Source organism: Raphanus sativus, chromosome 3 (assembly GCF_000801105.2).
Source record: "Raphanus sativus cultivar WK10039 chromosome 3, ASM80110v3, whole genome shotgun sequence".
NCBI lineage: Eukaryota > Viridiplantae > Streptophyta > Magnoliopsida > Brassicales > Brassicaceae > Raphanus > Raphanus sativus.
Window position 1 is genome coordinate 17,913,695 of NC_079513.1, and position 18,785 is coordinate 17,932,479.

An 18,785-nucleotide genomic window follows, 5' to 3' on the forward strand; every position below is an offset into this window, starting at 1 on the left:
TTATACACGTGTGGGAAAAGCGGGAGAGAAAAAAAAACAGAGATGTGAAACTGTGTTCTGTTTCCAGCTTTTGTCTCGTCCTTTCATGATCCTTATCTCTCTTCGACACATACGCAACACGTGATACACACTGACACATAGATATATAAATCAATCGACTAGCTTACTCTCATCATCACCATCAAAAACTTCACAAGCCTTTTTACTTACAAATTAAGAAAGAAAAATGGAGATGCAAAGCAACTGCGACTTGGAACTTCGCCTTCTTCCTCCTCCTTCTTATGAATCAAACAGCTCTGAAATTCCACAACCGAAGCAAGAACCTCAGGTCTGTGTTTCTTCAGATCTTATCCAACTCCAGGCAACAGCTTTACTATCACTAGCGAGAAGAGATAGGGAAGAGAGATCATTGTCACTGGAAAGTTCAGACGGCTCAGATCCTTCAGTAATTCCAAGCAATTTGTATCGAGTTCATCATCAGAAGGCCTCTACGAAGAGATCTCTTCGTAGCTTTCTTCAGAAACGGAATATTCGGATTCAGGCTTCTTCTCCTTACCGCCGATTCCCAATAAATATGTTTATGTGATTTCAGTTTTTCTCATGCTATTAGATATTTGAGTTAGCACAATTTTAATTATTTGAATCAAAGTGTTTTTTCTTGCAACATTGAAAGTTCAGGTCTATCAAAAAAAAAAACATTGAAAGTTCAGGACTCAAACCAAACCAAAGACTCATGTACAGAACCAAAAGACATACCTTTAGCACCTTTTAAGTATTTCCTCATATGTTTCATCATTTCATGTTTTAGTTTTTTCCTTGTATATAGGAGACTATGTGTTTTCCTGCACCATGTGCAGTAAAAGAATTTTAAAATATTTTAATAGATAAATATAATTATATTTAATTTTTTATTAATATTATAAATTTTCTTTTTTCTTATCAATATTTTAATATAAATTTGATTTAACTGAAAATTAAAATTAAGATAATAACAATTTTGTTTATTTTGAATTATATTTAAAAAATGTGCATGTATATATTTAAAATTATAATCTTAGGTAGATTTTTCTATCTATTTATTTTAATTAAATATATTAAATAAATATGTAAAATTGCATAATTGTCAAAAATTAAAATTAAACAATATTTATAAAATCTGTAGATATATATAAGAAAGTAATGGTTGTAGAAAAAATATAAGAAAACTAATGATTTTACGATTTAATTTGATTTTATGATTTAATTTTTATAATTTTTTTAAAATATGTATATTTGAAATATTTTTAGTTTAAATGATATTTTGAAATTTGAAATGACATAATTAAATATATTTATTTTAATAATGATTTATGAGTTATTACCACATTTTAAAAAAATCCAAAATATAAATCGACAATAAATATAATATATGAGTTATTACCATATTTTAAAACGTTTACCAAAAAATAAATTATCATTAAATATAATTGTTCATGTCATATTAATCTATAAGACATGCTAACAATTTTAGTAGTCATGTCACAATTATTAATCTAGGTGTTTTCCTGCACCATGTATAGCGATGAATTTTTTAAAAGTTAAATTTTATATTTTAAATTGTAATTTATTAATATTATATATTTTATTTTTGACCAATAATTAATATAAATATCATTAATTAAGCATAAATTAAGAGAAAATATTTTTTTAATTTTAAATTATATTTAATAATATATATGATATATATAAAGTCAAAATCTTAGATTAAAAAAATTATTTATTTCATTTGGTTAAATGTATTAAATCAACTTGTAAAAAATTACTAAAATCATATAAAATTGTATAGTTATCAAAAATTAAAACAAAATAATATTTATATAATTTGTAGATATCTAAAAGAAACTAATGATATTACGATTTAATTTTTTTTTTAATTCAGAAAATTTAGAAAATTTTAGATAATAAACATTTTATAATTATAAAGTAAAATTATATAATATTTCAAAATTCAAAATGTCATATTTGAATATATTTATTTTTAGTGATGATTTATGAGTTATTAACATATTCTACAAAGTTTACCAAAAATATAAATCAATATTAAATGTAATATATGAGTTATTGTCATATTCTAAAAAGATTTCCAAAAATATATATCAGTATTAAATGTAATTGTCTATGTCATATTTAACCATATGACATGTCATCAATCTTAATAGCCACATCACAATTTTTTTTGTAAAAACGATTGTAGAGAAGACATGTGGCAAATCACTTCTCAAATATAGACTAGAGGATTGATGTTCTAGCTTTAGTTAATACATCTATTCTATTCATGTTGAGTCCAACAATTATTTTTAACCATAACTACCTTTTGATATGATAACTTAAGCCAAGGTTCAAAAAAAAAAAATGATAACTGCATCAATATAACGAAAATACATACCATTCAAATATAACTACCTTTTGTAAGCGAATTTTATAACCATCAAATTCGCCTAATAACCACCACGTGATCTGTGTTAAAAAAAAACAAAAAAAAAACCACCACGTGATCACCCCCATAATTGCATCAATATATTTTGTTTTTAATCAAGTTAGCAATATACAGAAATTAAATATAGATGTGAATGTTTATAATACAACTACAAAATAAGTTGTTTTTTTCATTAGATTTCCTTATAATCAGGAACATATAAAATATATTTTCTGGATCTAACAACTATTTAAATTGCCTACTAATTGCAAGGAACTTTTTCTAAGTTAAATAAATATGCAAGTAATATAAACATTTAAATTTTCTAATAATATATAACGTTAGTTTAGAAGATCTATTTTATGAAAAACTTATATTGTTTTATCTATTTAATATATCTATTTAATTACTATTTTGTTACCAATCAAAATAGTAACAATACTTTGTTATTTTTTTCTAAAAAATTATTATTTGAAAATAAAGTAACATATCTATATTATTAAAATATGAACATGTCCTGTTGATATTAGTTAAGTCCAATTAAAAAAGTTGAATTTAACTGCATCTATAACTATATCAAAACGCTGACCATATTATATTTTTTTCTACCAAAATCAGTTATCACGTTTTTTTAAGGCGGTATTTATGATTAATACCATTAAAATAAGATCATTCCTTCTTGATAATAGTTGTGTCCAATTTAAAAAAAACTATATATAACTGCTTATCTGCATATTAATATAACTGATAAAAGAGTTTGAGTAATATTATAAAGTAAATGGTTAAGAATGATAACTGCTAAGCATAAATTCGAGGGGAAGCTATAACTATACTCGCCCTTATTTAAATCATGTATAATTTTTTATTATAAATATATTTTTTATAAAAATTAAATGAAATAACGATTTAAAAATATATATAACCCTCGGATAACCTTAAAATTAAGCGGAACGGATGCGGGTACAAAATTATTTGTTTGCAGGTTGTGCGGGTCATATTTTATAACCAAAACAAAATTAAAAACCCGCGGGTTGGCGGGTCAGCGGACGAGTTCAATCCGTAATCCAGCCTTAATTGTGCGATACTGAATCAATTTTTAAATTGCTATTGTTTAATAAAATATATTTTGATTAAAATTTATACAAAAATATGATTACCAAAAAAATATAATCAGAAAGAAAAAAATATCAAAAATTAAATTAAAAAAATATATATACCCGCCCTTTTAAGGGCGGGTCAAAAACTAGTCAATACTATTAATTTTGGAACATGACCAGTTGATATATGTTAGGTCTAATTTAAAATTTTAATGATACATATTTTTTAGTATAACTGCATCTAAACTGAAATATAGATTGTGGATGTAACCACCGCTCATATTGCCTAATTATCGGTGGCTACTCTTTGTAACTGATATATATATCTTATTTAATCAAATATAAACAAAAATTAAATAAAGATGCAAATAGTGGGAGATAATAACATAATAATCATCTTGCTCAGAAAAATAACGTAATCATCTTAAATACCATTACCTACCCAATGTACCAAACATAATCATCTTCAGTTTTATTTTTTGAGTATTTATTTAATAAACAAAAACATTCAGGGAACATTTTTGTATTAAATGAATTTGTCACAAATGTATATTTATGCAATATGATAAATCCAATATAATTATCAAAACTTCTTACTAATCATTTTAAAATATGAATACAAATAAAAAACACAAATATGATTATCAAAAAATTATATATGATTACAAAGAAAGATACAAATATAAAAAATATATTTTATTAATTTTAAATAGGTTATTTGATTAAAAATAATTATTAAATGTAATTTTACTTAAAGTTAGTGAAGATCATATTAACTCATTTACACACACATATATATACATATATAACAAAATATATTAAAAAAATCAAACATTTTTCAAAAAAATTGTCAGGTTTTCGATTCAAGTTAGATTTGATATTGGTTTTCGGATATAACACTTTAAAAACCGTCTGAATGTATATGCCAGATATAATAGATTATGAGACTTTGATTTTCCGGTCGACTACGATTCATTTTTGTGGGTATGAATATTCTTAATAATTATGTTAGGTAACTATTAAGTAAATATAATATGTTACAAACTTTAAAAATTAATTTAAAAATTAATTTCTAAATATAGATGGCATAAGTGTATAGTTATGCAACCTGACATACTTAATATCGTTACAAAAAGTTATACTAAAATATTAAACACAGATGTAATTATAAAAAATAACAAAACTATAAAGGTTAATTTTTTTACAAAAATTAAAATAAAAATATACCCGCCCTTTCAAAGGTCGGGTCAAAATCTAGTTTTTACTTTAAAACTAAAACATAAATTAAAATTTGAAAAAAAATAAGTGGAAGAACTTTACTGGAAAGAAGACAAAAGTAAAAACTAATAAATTAAAGTATATATTTTAATTTTTGTAAATTCTAAACATCTTTTAAATCCATAGGGAGTATATAACAATAAGATGAGCTGCTTCTAGATGATGATTGCGAGGTTAAGAAAGATATTGGCATAACTTATGAACACATGTCTGTTCTTGTGAATGTGTTACCACTGAGACCTCGTTAGACTGTTGGATCAGAATCCACGTCTCCATTCTCTGCACTAATTTGAATCGATGAATAGGTGTTCCAATTGGCAGGCTGATATAACTTGAGGGTGTTCTCGCAATCTTTAATCCACAGAAATACTAGACTTGACCAAAATCCTTTAGTTTGAAAGCTTGTGTGTTGCTTTTAACTCCGAGACAGTTGTACCATTGTTGATCGTTAGACAAGGTAGGATCTGGATAAAACTGAATGAAATATTAGTTTTCCTTCTTGTTCCAAAAAAACATTAGTTTTGCCTCTTTTTCCAAAAAAAAATTTTAAAAAACTTAGATTTAAATCCCTAAATTGTGATTTTTTATTTAAATTCTTAAAAATGTTTGAAGTCTCTATAATTCTAGACATAGCTATGCTATTATTGTGAATGTCTTAGATCTATATGCACCTGTTAAAAGTCATTACCTGTTGGGCTTCTTTTTATAAAACTGCACTCTTTCCTTAACCCATTTCACTCCTCTGAGTTTCTGCAGCAAGATCAGGAGGTTGTAGCTCGTCAGCGTGATCGTGTCCTGAAGCTGTCCCTATGTCAAATATAGGAAAGTTGCCACATGATTATGTTGTGGAGACTGGAGGATCCTGATTCCTATTTTATTTACATATGCAATAAGGATGAATAAGTAGCTCAAATACCATCCTACCCTTTAACGGGGGATGTTTTGTAGTGTTGCTATTGGATGGCGTGGAGGCTAAAAACAATGCAAAATTGTGCACTGAGTGTTACTTCTTCATCCCCATGTGATCTATCCCAATTGTTATTTTCACATAATAAACTGACAAGATAAAGGGTTATCTATCTCCAACATATTACACATATAACCTTTATCAATAGCTCAATAAGCATCAAGCAACAATACACACAAAAAATAACTTATAGAGAAACAACCATTAGCTAATGATATACATTCACATTAGCTAGGAGAATATCTTCCCATACAAGTAAAGGAACACTGCTTGGATCCATAACGTTGGAAGACCATTTTTTGTTGACAACGTTTGTGGCATGTGGAGCATATCGGTCGAGTCATCCGATTATTGGGTAGAATATCAATCTTTTCAGGACCGGAGGAATATGAACGGAAGCTCGAGTGCATGTCTTTTCCAAGCAAACATTTAATATGTAGAGTAACACAACATTCATCACACGCATAAAACCGTTTGCCTAGCTTTATCTTCCTCTCACATATCTCGCACCAATTATGATTGGTCTGACTTGCTTCTTGATCTCCATAAAAAAGAGTAAGGATGTGTTCATCATGCTTATACCTCACCTTTTGAGGTAAACTAGCACATTTGAAACACAAAGAAAAGTCGCATTCAATGCAATTGAACGTCTCGCTAGAACCAGAACCAAAACGTAATCCCGAGTCATGGCAAATCAAACAGCTCCTATACTCTTCAGGTTCAGATGTTAGGAACAAAGGATGCACGTGACTTGCATGGATCAATGGCTCATAAATCGTAGCACACTGTACGTGCAACATGAAATGACATCCTTGGCTACACTCATAATAGAAACCACTGCACACTTTCGAGCAAGCTGAGCATGAGAATAGATAAGGAGATTCCATTCGTAGAGTAAGTCGATGTGGATGTATGGCATGATATACTCTGCGAGAAAGATTTGCGCATGTTTCATGGAGGATGAAATCACAATCTAGACATGAGTAGAAGTTACCGTAATAAATAGGCAGGACGCACGCTTTACACGTTTTGTATTCGTCATAATTAGCTGTATCAACAGTCTCCTCATTCAGTTTAAGATGATGGAGTTCATGACTAAAGTGCCTTATGATTCCATCACTTAACCGCATGAACGGCTCGAGTTCTTCTTCTATCTCTTCTTCTGGCTCTCCCTCAAGCTCCTTCCCATCCCAAACATTTTTTCCCGTCGCACATCTCGAGTGAGCAACATAAGAGCAACCATCCTTGTTACAAGAATATCCTCCATAGTCGTTGTTAATCTTTTACGGCAGATGCTACAAACCCCATTATCTCCCAAGTCAAAATTAGGCGTAAAAGAGATGCGGTGTTCATGACGAGATATCCGTATCACCCACGGCAGATCGATACACCTTTTATGAACTACAAAGTCACAAGAAGGACATATATAGATCGGACACCTTGAATGATCCAACGCACAAACGTTACAACTTGTGGTAACCTGTCTAGGAAACAAGGTGACTGTATGCTCATGCCTCTTTGGATGCTCTATGGAAAAGAGCGGTTGCTTGTTCACGACGCAAGCCAGATTTATAGCAAAATCACAACTTGGACAGCAGTAAAATAGCTCCTCGAGAGGATCTTCACAGCAAAAGCATTTCCTAGCTTTTACATCATCGTCACACCCGACAAACATGAGATTGTGTTTCGGGTGAAGAGGGTGTTTGATTGGTGGATTCTTGTAAGGTTCTTCGTGGCCATTACCATAGCATTTCCTGCAGCAGACATAACTGGTACCTTCTGCTTGAAGAAGTTTGGTGAACGTTTTGGTGTCGGCTTCGCATTTGTTTTCTTGGGATCACCATGGACTTTCTCTATGAGGTGAATTTTTCCTTCTCTACCTTCTCTAAGTGCGACCACTGCTTCAACCCGGAGGCATATTATGGAAACAAGCTTCTTCTCCAAATCCATAGAGACGTGTTATCCGAGAGAAACGTATGTGTTATGAAAGAATTTAATGTGAAATTGTGAATCAAGGGGGTGTGTGATCTGAGTTTATCTACCAAGACGACCAGCTATGCCTCCTTAATTATATATCACACCAAAGATTTTCCAACGTTTTTTGACATCTCACTTTTATTCTTTTATAGATTTCTTAATTATCTGGTCGGTAAAAACATAAATAAATCTAATCTATTAATTTAGGAATTATCTACTATTTGAAGTTCTCATTTAAATTTTGGACCCTTTCATAGTTATTGCTAGAATATATCATGCCTCCTATACAATGTAACCTACCAATTTAAATTAAACCAAATTTTAACCAACATAGATTAGTTAAACCTAACCAGTAACACTTTTATAATATTTTTGGTTAATCTCTTAATATAATTAGATTATATAAAACTGAACCACTCTTAAATCAACGAGTTCCATATCATTCCAGACATAAGAGAAAAAATATCCGACTCATTTACAACGTAAGCATACAAAGATCGTGTATGTTTATGCTAATTGATCTTCCAAAACCAAATAATTGTGGCATAGACCAACATAGGCTCATGTCGTATCACTAACTTTACTTCCATATATTTACTCTTCGCCTACATCATATCACAACATACACAGTTATGCAAGAACATGATTTTTTTTGTTCAAACAACCAAATAATGGTGGCATATGGTCAATAAATTTTTATATTACATTTTACGAGACTATGTGTATAAGTTTTTTTTTGAAAAAGGGCAAAACTATGTGTATAAGTTAAAAGGTAAAAGGTGTGACAAGGCAAATTATTATACTAAAAATGAAAAAAGATTAAATACAAACTAATAACAAGTACAACACAAATTATAACACTATTAAATTCTATATATATTTAATAAAATATTATATATATGTCTAATATGTATATATATAAAGGTTACACAAAATATATATAATATTATATACACATATTATATATACCATATATTATTAATTGAAATTTGACAAATCAATTTCCGCTCTTTAGAGCGGGTCCTAATCTAGTATACTATTATACAAAAGTCGTGAATCACGATCCAGATGTATTTTTAAAATAAAATTATACGGACAGCTCAGGATAGTCATGTGCTAGTAGTATTGTACAACTAATGACTTTAATGGTTTTGTTGTATATGCAGTTTTAAAATATTATCTTGGAACTAATATAATTAATTTTCTTGGAACTATGCAGTTTTAAAATATTATCCCTTATACATGTTCATTGTCAAACTTAAATTCATAAAAGTTGTTAGTTTCATTATATTTGATTATAGTTATACTCGACATATATGTTTCTAAGATACTTATCCCACGTAATCATCTAGTTTGTAAGTATACCAATATACTGTTATTGTTAATCACAAGTTAATAATACTACAAAGAATGGTAAACTTCCGTGAGTTCGCCGTTGATTTTATCGGAAGGTTCGATTAAATACAATTTTATTCCGAGCCAAGCTTCACCGTCTGATCCACCACCTAACCTTCGAGTTCAACTTGAAGCAATCTGATTCTGATTCATAAGCAATCTTACTAGTAAAACAATGGTAGCAATTACTAATGAAAAAGGAAAGTAAAATGCTCAAAATGTAAACATGGTAAGAAAAACTTACAGCTGTGTTGGTGAAGATGATCAACTGTTTATCTTCAGTGGGAAACTAAGAGGTTAGTGTTTGTCTACGTACGTTCAGAGCCATAGTTGTTATATCTGCCCTTTGCCAAGCTTCATCACATAGTATGTACTTTCTCCGATTGAATGAACTAATCTTTAAATAAAACTTAAGAAAAACTTGTTATTCCATTTCTTTGATGCATGTATAAGGCTATTTATATAACGATTTGTGAAGTTTTCATACTGTATTTCACTAGGAGGAGGTGTATATATATAGCCAAGAGGTGATTACATATAATAGTCCGTATTGACACAACTTTGTCATAGTAGTGCGGGTTGCAAAGCTTTAGTGATGATCTTGAAGTATCAGTGATCCAGACACAGATTGACTAAAATTTTGAATTGGTTTAGTATCTTGGTTTGATTCGTTTTGATGAACTAAAATTGTGATGTCTCCAAACCGTCTATGCTTGTCCAGCCTAGTACGGTTGGAGGGTGTTACAACTTCTGCGTCAGATTAACAATCTCTACACTGAGATGAAACTATTGAAACACTGAACAGCCGACAATGTACTGTTGGGCTTTACTGGGCCCATTAAAAAGGCTTCTCTTTCTGGTTTTTTTCTAGTTTCAAAAATTGAATTAAAAAAGCATTAAACCCCTGGGATGAGGGAGAGAAGCCCTAAAAAGACGTGTTCTTACTCGGTCGACGGTCTGAGGTGGAACAATCTCTCGATAACGAAATTTAATAATACTTTTTTTTTTTTGCAAATTCATGGCTGAGATTCGCCTTCGTCATCAAACCATTTCGTAATTTTATACGAATAAGCGAACACAAAGTCGGCTCCTTTCAGATTCTCACAAAGTTTGCAATCTACAAACAAGTCTCTCTGGTTTCGTTTGGATCCGTAAAAAAAGAGATGTTATTCAGGAGGGGTATTTCTCGGATCTCTTCCAAGTTTCTGAGAAACCGCAGCTTCTCTCAATCTCTTGTCGCTTCTCATCGCCTCTCAATCATCATCCCCGGACAGGGTGGTCATCACTCTTGTTCCGACTCCACACTCAAGGTAATTTAGAGATTTTTGATTATTGATTGATTGCATATATTAGAAAGCTGCAATTTTTTTTTACTGTGATCTGTCAATCCGTTACGATGGAGATGATTAATGACGTTTTGATTTGACTAAAGTGTTTTGTCTCTTATCTTAGTAAATCACCCAAAAGGCTACTGAGTGTTCTCCTTAAAGTTTCTAATAACGGAATGTCTGCACTTTTCTCCCCCATTTTCATATTTCATGGGTCTGTTTTAGATACATCAACGCTGTTTTTGACCCCGTGTGTGATTAAAAGACGGATTCATTTACTCTTAGAAATGAATTGATTTTGTTATATTAGAACGTAACCAAATGTGTTATTGTTTTGTGATGTTTTAGTAGGGTTACGTTTGCAGAGGAACTACTTATTCGTTCAAATCTCCCTTTTTCGGTGGTGCTGGGTTTACACATCATCATCATCTCTATCACCACACCAGCTCAGCAGTTGAGGTTTCATTCTTCTTCCTACCTCCCTTATCTTTACCATATCTCCCTCGAATCTTCATGTTGAGAGCTTAGCTCCCTTCTGTGGTTTAATTACGGACATTGCTTAAATATTTCAAAATTACTCTTCTTCTTTACTGACTACTAAAAGAGTAAGATTGTTCTTTTTTTCCTAGGAGGAGCTTGACCCGTTTTCGCTTGTGGCCGATGAGCTCTCACTTCTTAGTAATAAGTTGAGAGAAATGGTTGTTGCCGAGGTATGTGGCCTTTTTTTCTTTTGTGTCTTTTCTTTGTACGTATTCTGTTCATAAAGAAGGGGCTGGATATGATTTTTTTTTCAAGAAAATTTATGTAAGTTTTGTATATGACTTTTCTGCTATTCAGGTTCCGAAGCTTGCCTCTGCGGCTGAATACTTCTTCAAAAGGGGCGTGGAAGGCAAACAGTTTCGTCCAACTGTAATGACCACACTCTCTTTTATGTTTTCCATATCTTAGTCATCGTGTGCTGAAATCATTTTCTCTTCTTGGTATCATAATAACCAGTCTGGTTTTAATTATGTTTATAGATTTTGCTGTTGATGGCGACTGCTCTGAATGTACGCGTACCAGAAGCATTGGCTGCTGAATCATCAGATATTATCTCATCAGAGTTACGCGTAAGGCAACGGGGCATTGCTGAGATCACCGAAATGATACATGTTAGTAACTAAGCTCTAGGTGTTTACTCATAACCTTCATTAAAATCAAGATCCAGCATTCTCAATGCTTTGTTCATTTGTAGGTTGCAAGCCTCCTGCACGATGATGTCTTGGATGACGCTGATACAAGGCGTGGTGTTGGTTCCTTAAACTTTGTTATGGGTAACAAGGTACTCTCACTTGACTGTAGCTTCTATCGTCTAGTTTTGTTTTGTTTTCGATTATGTTACAGTTAGATATTAAGATCACTATTTATCTTCCTGTTGTAGATATCGGTATTAGCAGGAGACTTTTTACTCTCTCGGGCTTGTGTGGCTCTTGCTGCTCTAAAGAACACAGAGGTAAGAAAACCAAGAAATTTACCCCTCATTTTGTAAACTTCTTCAAGATACGGTGGTTCACAGTGACGTCAGTCCTAAGTATTGTTTCGTCTTGCAAGCTCATTGAGTCTCTTTATTGTAGGTTGTATCGTTGCTTGCAACTGTTGTAGAACATCTTGTTACCGGTGAAACCATGCAAATGACTAGCACAACCGATCAGCGTCATAGGTAAGGATCTTTACTTGTCCCTCCCTACATTTAAAAAATACAGCCATAAATAGAGAAAGCTACTTCTATGCTGCCAAAACTGTAAATGTTTATCATATAGTTATGATTGTTCATGCAAAGATGATTAATCTTTCCATGGCTACAGTATGGACTACTACATGCAGAAGACATACTATAAGACGGCATCACTAATCTCAAACAGCTGCAAAGCAGTTGCTTTACTTGCTGGACAATCAGCAGAAGTTGCCATGTTAGCTTTTGAATACGGGAAGAATCTGGTTCGTTCTCTATCAATCTTCTGATAAAATGTTTAACTCCACTGCAACAAGTCTTGGTCAAAATGTGTGATTAGTTTCTATTTGTGAAGGGCTTGGCATTCCAATTGATAGACGACGTTCTTGACTTCACTGGCACATCTGCCTCTCTAGGAAAGGGATCCTTATCAGACATCCGCCACGGGATCATAACAGCTCCAATCCTATTTGCCATGGAGGAGTTTCCACAACTACGCAAAGTTGTTGGTCAACTTGAAAAAGATCCAACGAATGTTGACGTTGTAAGTTTTTAAAGAAACAGATCTCATGATATCTCTCTTGTACGGTTTTAGAGTCGCTTATGTTGTTACTTCACATGAAAACAGGCTTTAGAGTATCTTGGGAAAAGTAATGGAATACAAAGGACAAGAGAGTTAGCTATGGAACATGCTAATCTCGCAGCAGCAGCGATTGGGTCTCTACCTGAAACAGACGATGAAGATGTCAAAAGATCGAGGCGGGCACTTATTGACTTGACACAGAGAGTCATTACCAGAAACAAGTGAGGATAAAGAAAAGGTCCCTCTCTCTCTATATACAGCAATGTCGTTATAACATGACGAGAATGTTTCAATTTCATTACATTCCATTTGTAGGATTTTGTGTTTGTACAACTCGTTTCACAAAATAATTTGTTGTTGGTTTTCATTATAAACAACATCCAAGGAAAAATAGAGACGGTAGACACTACTTGTCTGATGATTCCCAACCATTTCTTGTGAATTTTGGTTTAGGTCTGGCTTTCTTGCAGATTTAACCGTTTTAAACCGTATTCAAAAGCCGAAGCAGTAAACTCAGTAGGTGATCAAATATTTGGGATGATCTTTGTTCGGTTATCGATTTGTGTTATTAATCCATGAAACTCCAACAGTGAAGAAACACAACCGTTGAAGGATCAGTCTCATTCTTTGTTATGTTCTTGAAAGTATAGAAACACAATAGTACACTATCCAGATTTGATAATAGAGAGGATTTTGAAGAACTAGTGATGCAATTTTGGAAAGGTACAAAGTTGTAAACATGAGATTCTCTACAGTCTTTCATATACAAAAACCGCATCTCTCTAGGATGTAGCACAAAGAAAGTTTCAAACACGAAGAAGCTATAGCTCCTCGAACCTCAAGAAGAGAATGATGTCTTTTACTTAGGGTTGAGTTTCATCAGAATCTTGGGATGTGTTGGAAACATCTGTAGCGGTTTGTCCATGAACGGATTCAAACCCATTGGCAAAGACATTTGCGAGAGCAGTGAGCACCTGAAAGACATTGGGAAGGCTTGATTTGAGGTTGTCCAGTGTCATTCTCTTACTAACCTCGACCGAGTTTAAGTACTTTGCTTTCTCAACGTCCACACGTTTTCTCAGGACTTCAATCTTGGCTTGTTTGATTAACAACGGGTGCTTAGAGCCCAAACTTGTTGAGTTTGCGTCCTCTTCCATTGCTGACATTCCCTCGAGACGTCTTTCCATCTCAGCCAGTGAAATTAGCTCTCTCTCCAGCCTCTTCTCAAGCTTATTCCATTTCCTCCGCAGGTTGTATTCCTCACTTTGTTGATTAATCACAGATTTGATTGCCATCAGAAAGCTTTTAATGGCCTCTGAAGTTACCTGTATCATCCAAAAGAGTTGCATTAATAACATACTAAAGACAACTTTCATGGAGCCAAGAACCAGAATATAAGTTGCAAGTGATAGAAGAACCTGATCAGGGAGTTTATCAAACACAAGCTGCCATTCTTTGCAGAGCTTACGAGCAGCAACAGGCAGAGTGGTTCTTTGGTTATCTTCCTTAGAGAGGCGATCAGTAAGTTGGATCCAAGTGCAGAGTGTTTTCACGTATTCTCGCTGAGAATTCACTAACTTGCAGAAACTATTGTACCAGCTAGTAACCTCGGTCTCTAGCTGATTAACCGCCTGGCGTTTGTATTCCGAACTGAGATCTATACTCGGGTAATCTGGAATGTTGTTCAGTTGCTGGGATATATGAACTTGGACTTGATGGCACTTGAGCATTGTTTTCCACATATGTGCAAGTCTGCGTGTATTAAGACCACAAAAATGTTGACAAGCTATACATGTAATGGCATGCAAAAGAGTTGGTTGTGGAGTTTACCCGGAAGTTAAAGCAACTAGCTGCGGATACAGCTCCTCATTGATTAAGTTCAGCACAGATGAGCATGTCTCAGTTATGGAATCTTCTAAACGCTGAATCTCGGTTTCCAAACTCTCCAAAGACAAACGAGTCTTCTCCATCTTGTTCAAGTCATAGGCTTCCCCATCTTGCTTTTGCAGTAAAGCTGACTTCCTTTCATGCTCCACTTTGGCAATTTCTTTGTTCTGATCAGAGAACAAGACTTAGTATTTGATTGCTCAATCTATAAAACTAACACTGAAAGAGTTGGATCAACTAGCTCTTACTCTGACTAGCTGGTAAAGTTTCTTCTCAGCTGTGTATAGCTTCTCAAGTGTGCTGCAGTGAGCACCAGGTCTGCAGGGTTCAACAGCGCCGCTTGTTGTAGCATCTTTGCCCATCTGAAGAGACTTTGAGGACCAGCTCCATGACAATGCACTGAATACCTTTGCAGAGCTGCTTCTTTTCCCTGCGCAAGCCACATAAGTATTAAAACATGCTTATGCAAACAAATCAGCATCTGTGGTTGGCCTCAACATCCAAAAATCTTGAAAATTTATATGACAGCTGAAGAAGCAATAAGAGACTTACTTCTTGTTTCCTGATACCTGAAAGGATCAACACTATCCCTACTGTTGATGTCTACTATCACAGCTATCTCCTTCTCGCAACCAGATGCTTTTAGAAAGTAATCATCCAACTCCTTGATGATCCCTTCTAAGGTCCTCCTGATCCTACAGTCATTGTTCTCCAGATCTTTACCGTAGCAGCTTGTCCTCGATGAGTTATCGTCCACAACTTCGTCCAGCTTAAACGTCAGACGCCGTGTCTTCTTCACTTCAGACCCACCAACGGCTTCTATTTGCTGAACACTCAAACCAAGTGCTTCTTGTGGCTCATCTTCTTCCTCAAACTCAGTCTTCGTCTCTGCCCAGTTCTCCTCGTCAGCTTGCTGAATCTTTTGCTTCTTCTTCAGGTCAGTTCGTGCACCCACAATATCACCATTTGGATGGCTATCTATCTCCAGTGACTCAAACGGGTTCCACAAGTTCCAAGAGTTCGGCAATGGAGGTGGAGGAGTTGCACCACTTCCATCAATCTCTGCAGCACCCTCTTCTTCCTCATTCTTATGACCAGCCTCGGGCGTTCTCAAATCCGGGCTAAAAGGAGGAGGTGGTGGAGGAGGCAACGTAGGAGGAGGAGGAGGAGAAGGAGGCAATGTAGGAGGCGGAGAAGGGAAACTCAAGCCATAGCTAGTGTTCTCAAGCTCCAAAGACTCAGACTCAGTGAACTGCCTGAGAGTGACACCAGTGTTCCTCAAAGCCCTAAGATAAGCCAACTGTGCATCTGCAAAGTCTCCCCTGAACACTAATAACTTCTTCATTAGCCTCTTTCTCTGCCTACACACCAACACCTTTTCTTCATTGTCAATGCTTGAAGCTGCACAACCCATCTCTTCCCCCACAACCAAAGTCTTCTCCTTTCACTCTCTCTTTAGACTCAAAAATCACTTAAATTCTGAAACAGAGAACGTCTAAGTTAGCTAACGATTCAACCAAAAAGGTCTAAGCTTTTCAATCTAGAGATTCATCAGTGAACACAAAGTGCTCTCCTTTTTTATATTTTGTTTCTGTGGGTTTAGTCACTTTGCATAAAAGTGTGTAAAAGTGTGTAAAGAGATTAACAGCTAATTAAGATCTCAGAATGTGCTTTAGAGAACATACCAACGAAGCTCCGCGAATGATTTAGCTCCAAAAAGGAAGCTCCTTTCTTTCATCTCACTTTAACCCTTGGACGCCATTTCAGTGGAGAAACAAGTTGAAGGAGATAATCTTTAGTGGAAGAAGGTAAAAGAAGACACTTTGATCCGCGGAAACAGCAGTTTCAATAAAGGTCAAAGCTTTCTTCAAAGCTTAGAAACAGCAACAAAAACGATGCAATTTTAGAAACCAAACCAAAAAACAAAGAGAGAGAGTGAGTGTGAGAGAAATTAATTTGGTATGAATATTTTATATCTTCTTAGCACAGATGATACTGACATGGAACCTGGTACAATGACATTTGTTTAAAAAATTCTGTATAAATAATACTTTATTTTCTCATGTTGTACTAATAAGCAAACAATTAATTATTTACCGAGAAAATCACATAAAAAACCATCAGGGTGGCAGACACTTACACTTTAAACCCTCAAAGTATTTCACAAGCATTTTAAACGTTCAAGTTAGCAAATTTTGCATATTAAACCTTCAATCTGGCTTACTTGTACATCAACTCAAAATCGTAACCGGTACTGTTCAATACTGTTAACGTGTCGGTTTTTTTAAAAAATATATTTTAATAATAAATAAATATAAAAATACAGAAAATATAAAAAAATCATAAAAAGCATAAAAATTCATTAAAAATCATAAAATCATAAAAAATTTACAAAAAAAATCACAACAATAATTATTTTATTAATAAAATAAATAAAAAATATAATAATAATAAAAACTTGAAAAAATCATAAAAATCTCAAAAATCATAAAATTCAAAATAAAATAAAAAATTAAATTTAAATAAAATAAATATAAATTCAAGATAATGAAAATTTATATTTTTCTACAAAAAATTGAGAAAACAGTGTATTTTGGTGTTTACGGGTCATGTATTTTCTGAATCATAAAAAATCATGATCTTCAAATGATTCTCTTGAACCAAATCAAAGCAGACAAATTAAAGGGTCCAAATCTTTTAGAAGCTATTCAAAAGCAAACACTTGGACTTTAATTTGTTCGTGTAGTGCTTTGGTGATGAGAATCAATTCTAGTTAACTTAAACCACGACTAGTTATGTCAATTGAGAAGTCAAGATTGAAGCGGATGGTTAATCTGGTTCAGCAAGGTGGTTAGCTCATGGTTTACGGTTTAAAATATCGACTTAGTATGTGTCCTGAACTCGTAAAACTCGTGTATCATTTAATTTATTTGCTTTGATTTGGTTTACGAGAATCATTTGAAGATAATGATTTTTTCTGATTCAGAAAACCCTGACCCATAAACATCAAAATATAGTTTATTCTTGAATTTATATTTATTTTATCTATTATCATTATATTTATTTTATTTAAATTTAAGTTTTGATTTTATTTTTATGAATTTTATGAATTTTCTGATTTTTGTGGATTTTTATGATTTCTTTCAAGTTTTTATTATTTTTATATATTTATTTTATATTTATTTTATTAATAAAATAAAATAATTATTTTATGATTTTTTGTAATTGATTCTACTGATTCTCATAGATTCTAATAAAATAAAAATCATTATCTTGAATTTATATTTAATTTTTTATTTAATTTTTATTTTTTTTTTTTGATTTTTTCAAATTTTTATTATTATATTATTATTTTTTATTTTTTTATTAATAAAATAAAATAATTATTGTTGTGGTTTTTTGTAATTTTTCATGATTTTTTGAATTTTATTTTGAATTTTTGTGAATTTTATGATTTTTTTCTATTTTTCTGTATTTTTCTATTTATTTATTATTAAAATATTTTTTTTAAAAAAAAACCGACACGTTATCAATTTTGAACAGTACTGGTTACGATTACTTGATGTACAAGTAAGCCAGATTGAAGGTTTAATATGCTAAATTTGCCAACTTGAGTGTTTAAAATGCTTGTAAAATACTCTCAGGATTTAAAGTGTAAGGGGCTGCCAACTTCAGGGTTTTTAATGTGATTTTCCCATTATTTATCCGACAATATTTTTTTCTTTTTAAAGAGAAGAAAGTATATCCATTAAAGCGACCAAACATAATCAAAGGCAAAGATTAAGTTGGGCAAGCTTAAACAGCGAGCTAACTTTTTTTTTTTTTTTTTTGACGAATAGAGCGAGCTAACTTAAACAAGAAGGAACCGTTTTGTGTTCCCATGTCTTTAGGGTCATCAGTCACGTTCAGAAAGTGCTGGCATAGTGACATGTAAGAGAAGGTAAAACACTAATTCATAAATCAATTTTGTACTGTCAGTCATTCTGATTGTTCAATACATTTCTTCTGTAATTCTAGGAAATCTGTGAAAAAATGATTTTATGTCTAAAACTTTTTCAAAAAATTTTACATGTTTTCTACTAGGTCTCTTGCAATCCAGTCACATCA

General features: G+C 32.6%; 3 protein-coding genes and 1 pseudogene across 4 annotated transcripts; 2 read left to right on the forward strand and 2 right to left on the reverse strand.

Moving 5' to 3' along the window:
• Positions 1-164: 164 nt before the first annotated feature.
• On the forward strand, positions 165-709 carry LOC130509075 (protein TIFY 5B-like). The gene has a single exon (XM_057004642.1). It carries the CDS (start codon positions 227-229, stop codon positions 584-586), a length of 360 nt encoding a protein of 119 aa, XP_056860622.1. The 5' UTR covers positions 165-226; the 3' UTR covers positions 587-709.
• Positions 710-5,835: 5,126 nt separating this feature from the next.
• Positions 5,836-7,863, reverse strand: LOC108808664 (uncharacterized; annotated as a pseudogene).
• Positions 7,864-10,106: 2,243 nt separating this feature from the next.
• Positions 10,107-13,218, forward strand: LOC108847605 (solanesyl diphosphate synthase 3, chloroplastic/mitochondrial). Of its 2 annotated transcripts, none has more exons than XM_018620884.2 (11): positions 10,107-10,479; positions 10,849-10,956; positions 11,127-11,207; positions 11,335-11,406; positions 11,517-11,648; positions 11,732-11,818; positions 11,918-11,989; positions 12,111-12,196; positions 12,342-12,474; positions 12,564-12,752; positions 12,837-13,218. In XM_018620884.2, exons 1-11 carry the CDS (start codon positions 10,333-10,335, stop codon positions 13,014-13,016), a joined length of 1,287 nt encoding a protein of 428 aa, XP_018476386.1. In that variant the 5' UTR covers positions 10,107-10,332; the 3' UTR covers positions 13,017-13,218. The 2 variants fall into 2 exon arrangements, with proteins under 2 accessions (XP_018476386.1, XP_018476387.1); XM_018620885.2 differs by having other exon boundaries at positions 10,338-10,479; positions 10,846-10,956.
• Positions 13,219-13,444: 226 nt separating this feature from the next.
• On the reverse strand, positions 13,445-16,667 carry LOC108847604 (protein ALTERED PHOSPHATE STARVATION RESPONSE 1). Its single transcript, XM_018620883.2, has 6 exons — positions 16,364-16,667; positions 15,231-16,157; positions 14,927-15,108; positions 14,622-14,845; positions 14,210-14,543; positions 13,445-14,116 (listed from the first exon to the last, which is right to left on the reverse strand). Exons 2-6 carry the CDS (start codon positions 16,090-16,092, stop codon positions 13,655-13,657), a joined length of 2,064 nt encoding a protein of 687 aa, XP_018476385.1. The 5' UTR covers positions 16,093-16,157; positions 16,364-16,667; the 3' UTR covers positions 13,445-13,654.
• Positions 16,668-18,785: the final 2,118 nt, after the last annotated feature.

Coding starts and splice junctions, on each gene's coding strand:
- LOC130509075 (XM_057004642.1), top strand. CDS start 227: ATGGAGATGCAAAGCAACTGCGACTTGGAACTTCGCCTTCTTCCTCCT.
- LOC108847605 (XM_018620884.2), top strand. CDS start 10,333: ATGTTATTCAGGAGGGGTATTTCTCGGATCTCTTCCAAGTTTCTGAGA. Junction 11,649..11,731: donor AGATCACCGAAATGATACAT/GTTAGTAACTAA, acceptor GTTCATTTGTAG/GTTGCAAGCCTCCTGCACGA. Junction 11,819..11,917: donor ACTTTGTTATGGGTAACAAG/GTACTCTCACTT, acceptor TTCCTGTTGTAG/ATATCGGTATTAGCAGGAGA.
- LOC108847604 (XM_018620883.2), bottom strand. CDS start 16,092: ATGGGTTGTGCAGCTTCAAGCATTGACAATGAAGAAAAGGTGTTGGTG. Junction 14,544..14,621: donor CTAGTTGCTTTAACTTCCGG/GTAAACTCCACA, acceptor TAATACACGCAG/ACTTGCACATATGTGGAAAA. Junction 14,117..14,209: donor TTGATAAACTCCCTGATCAG/GTTCTTCTATCA, acceptor TGGATGATACAG/GTAACTTCAGAGGCCATTAA.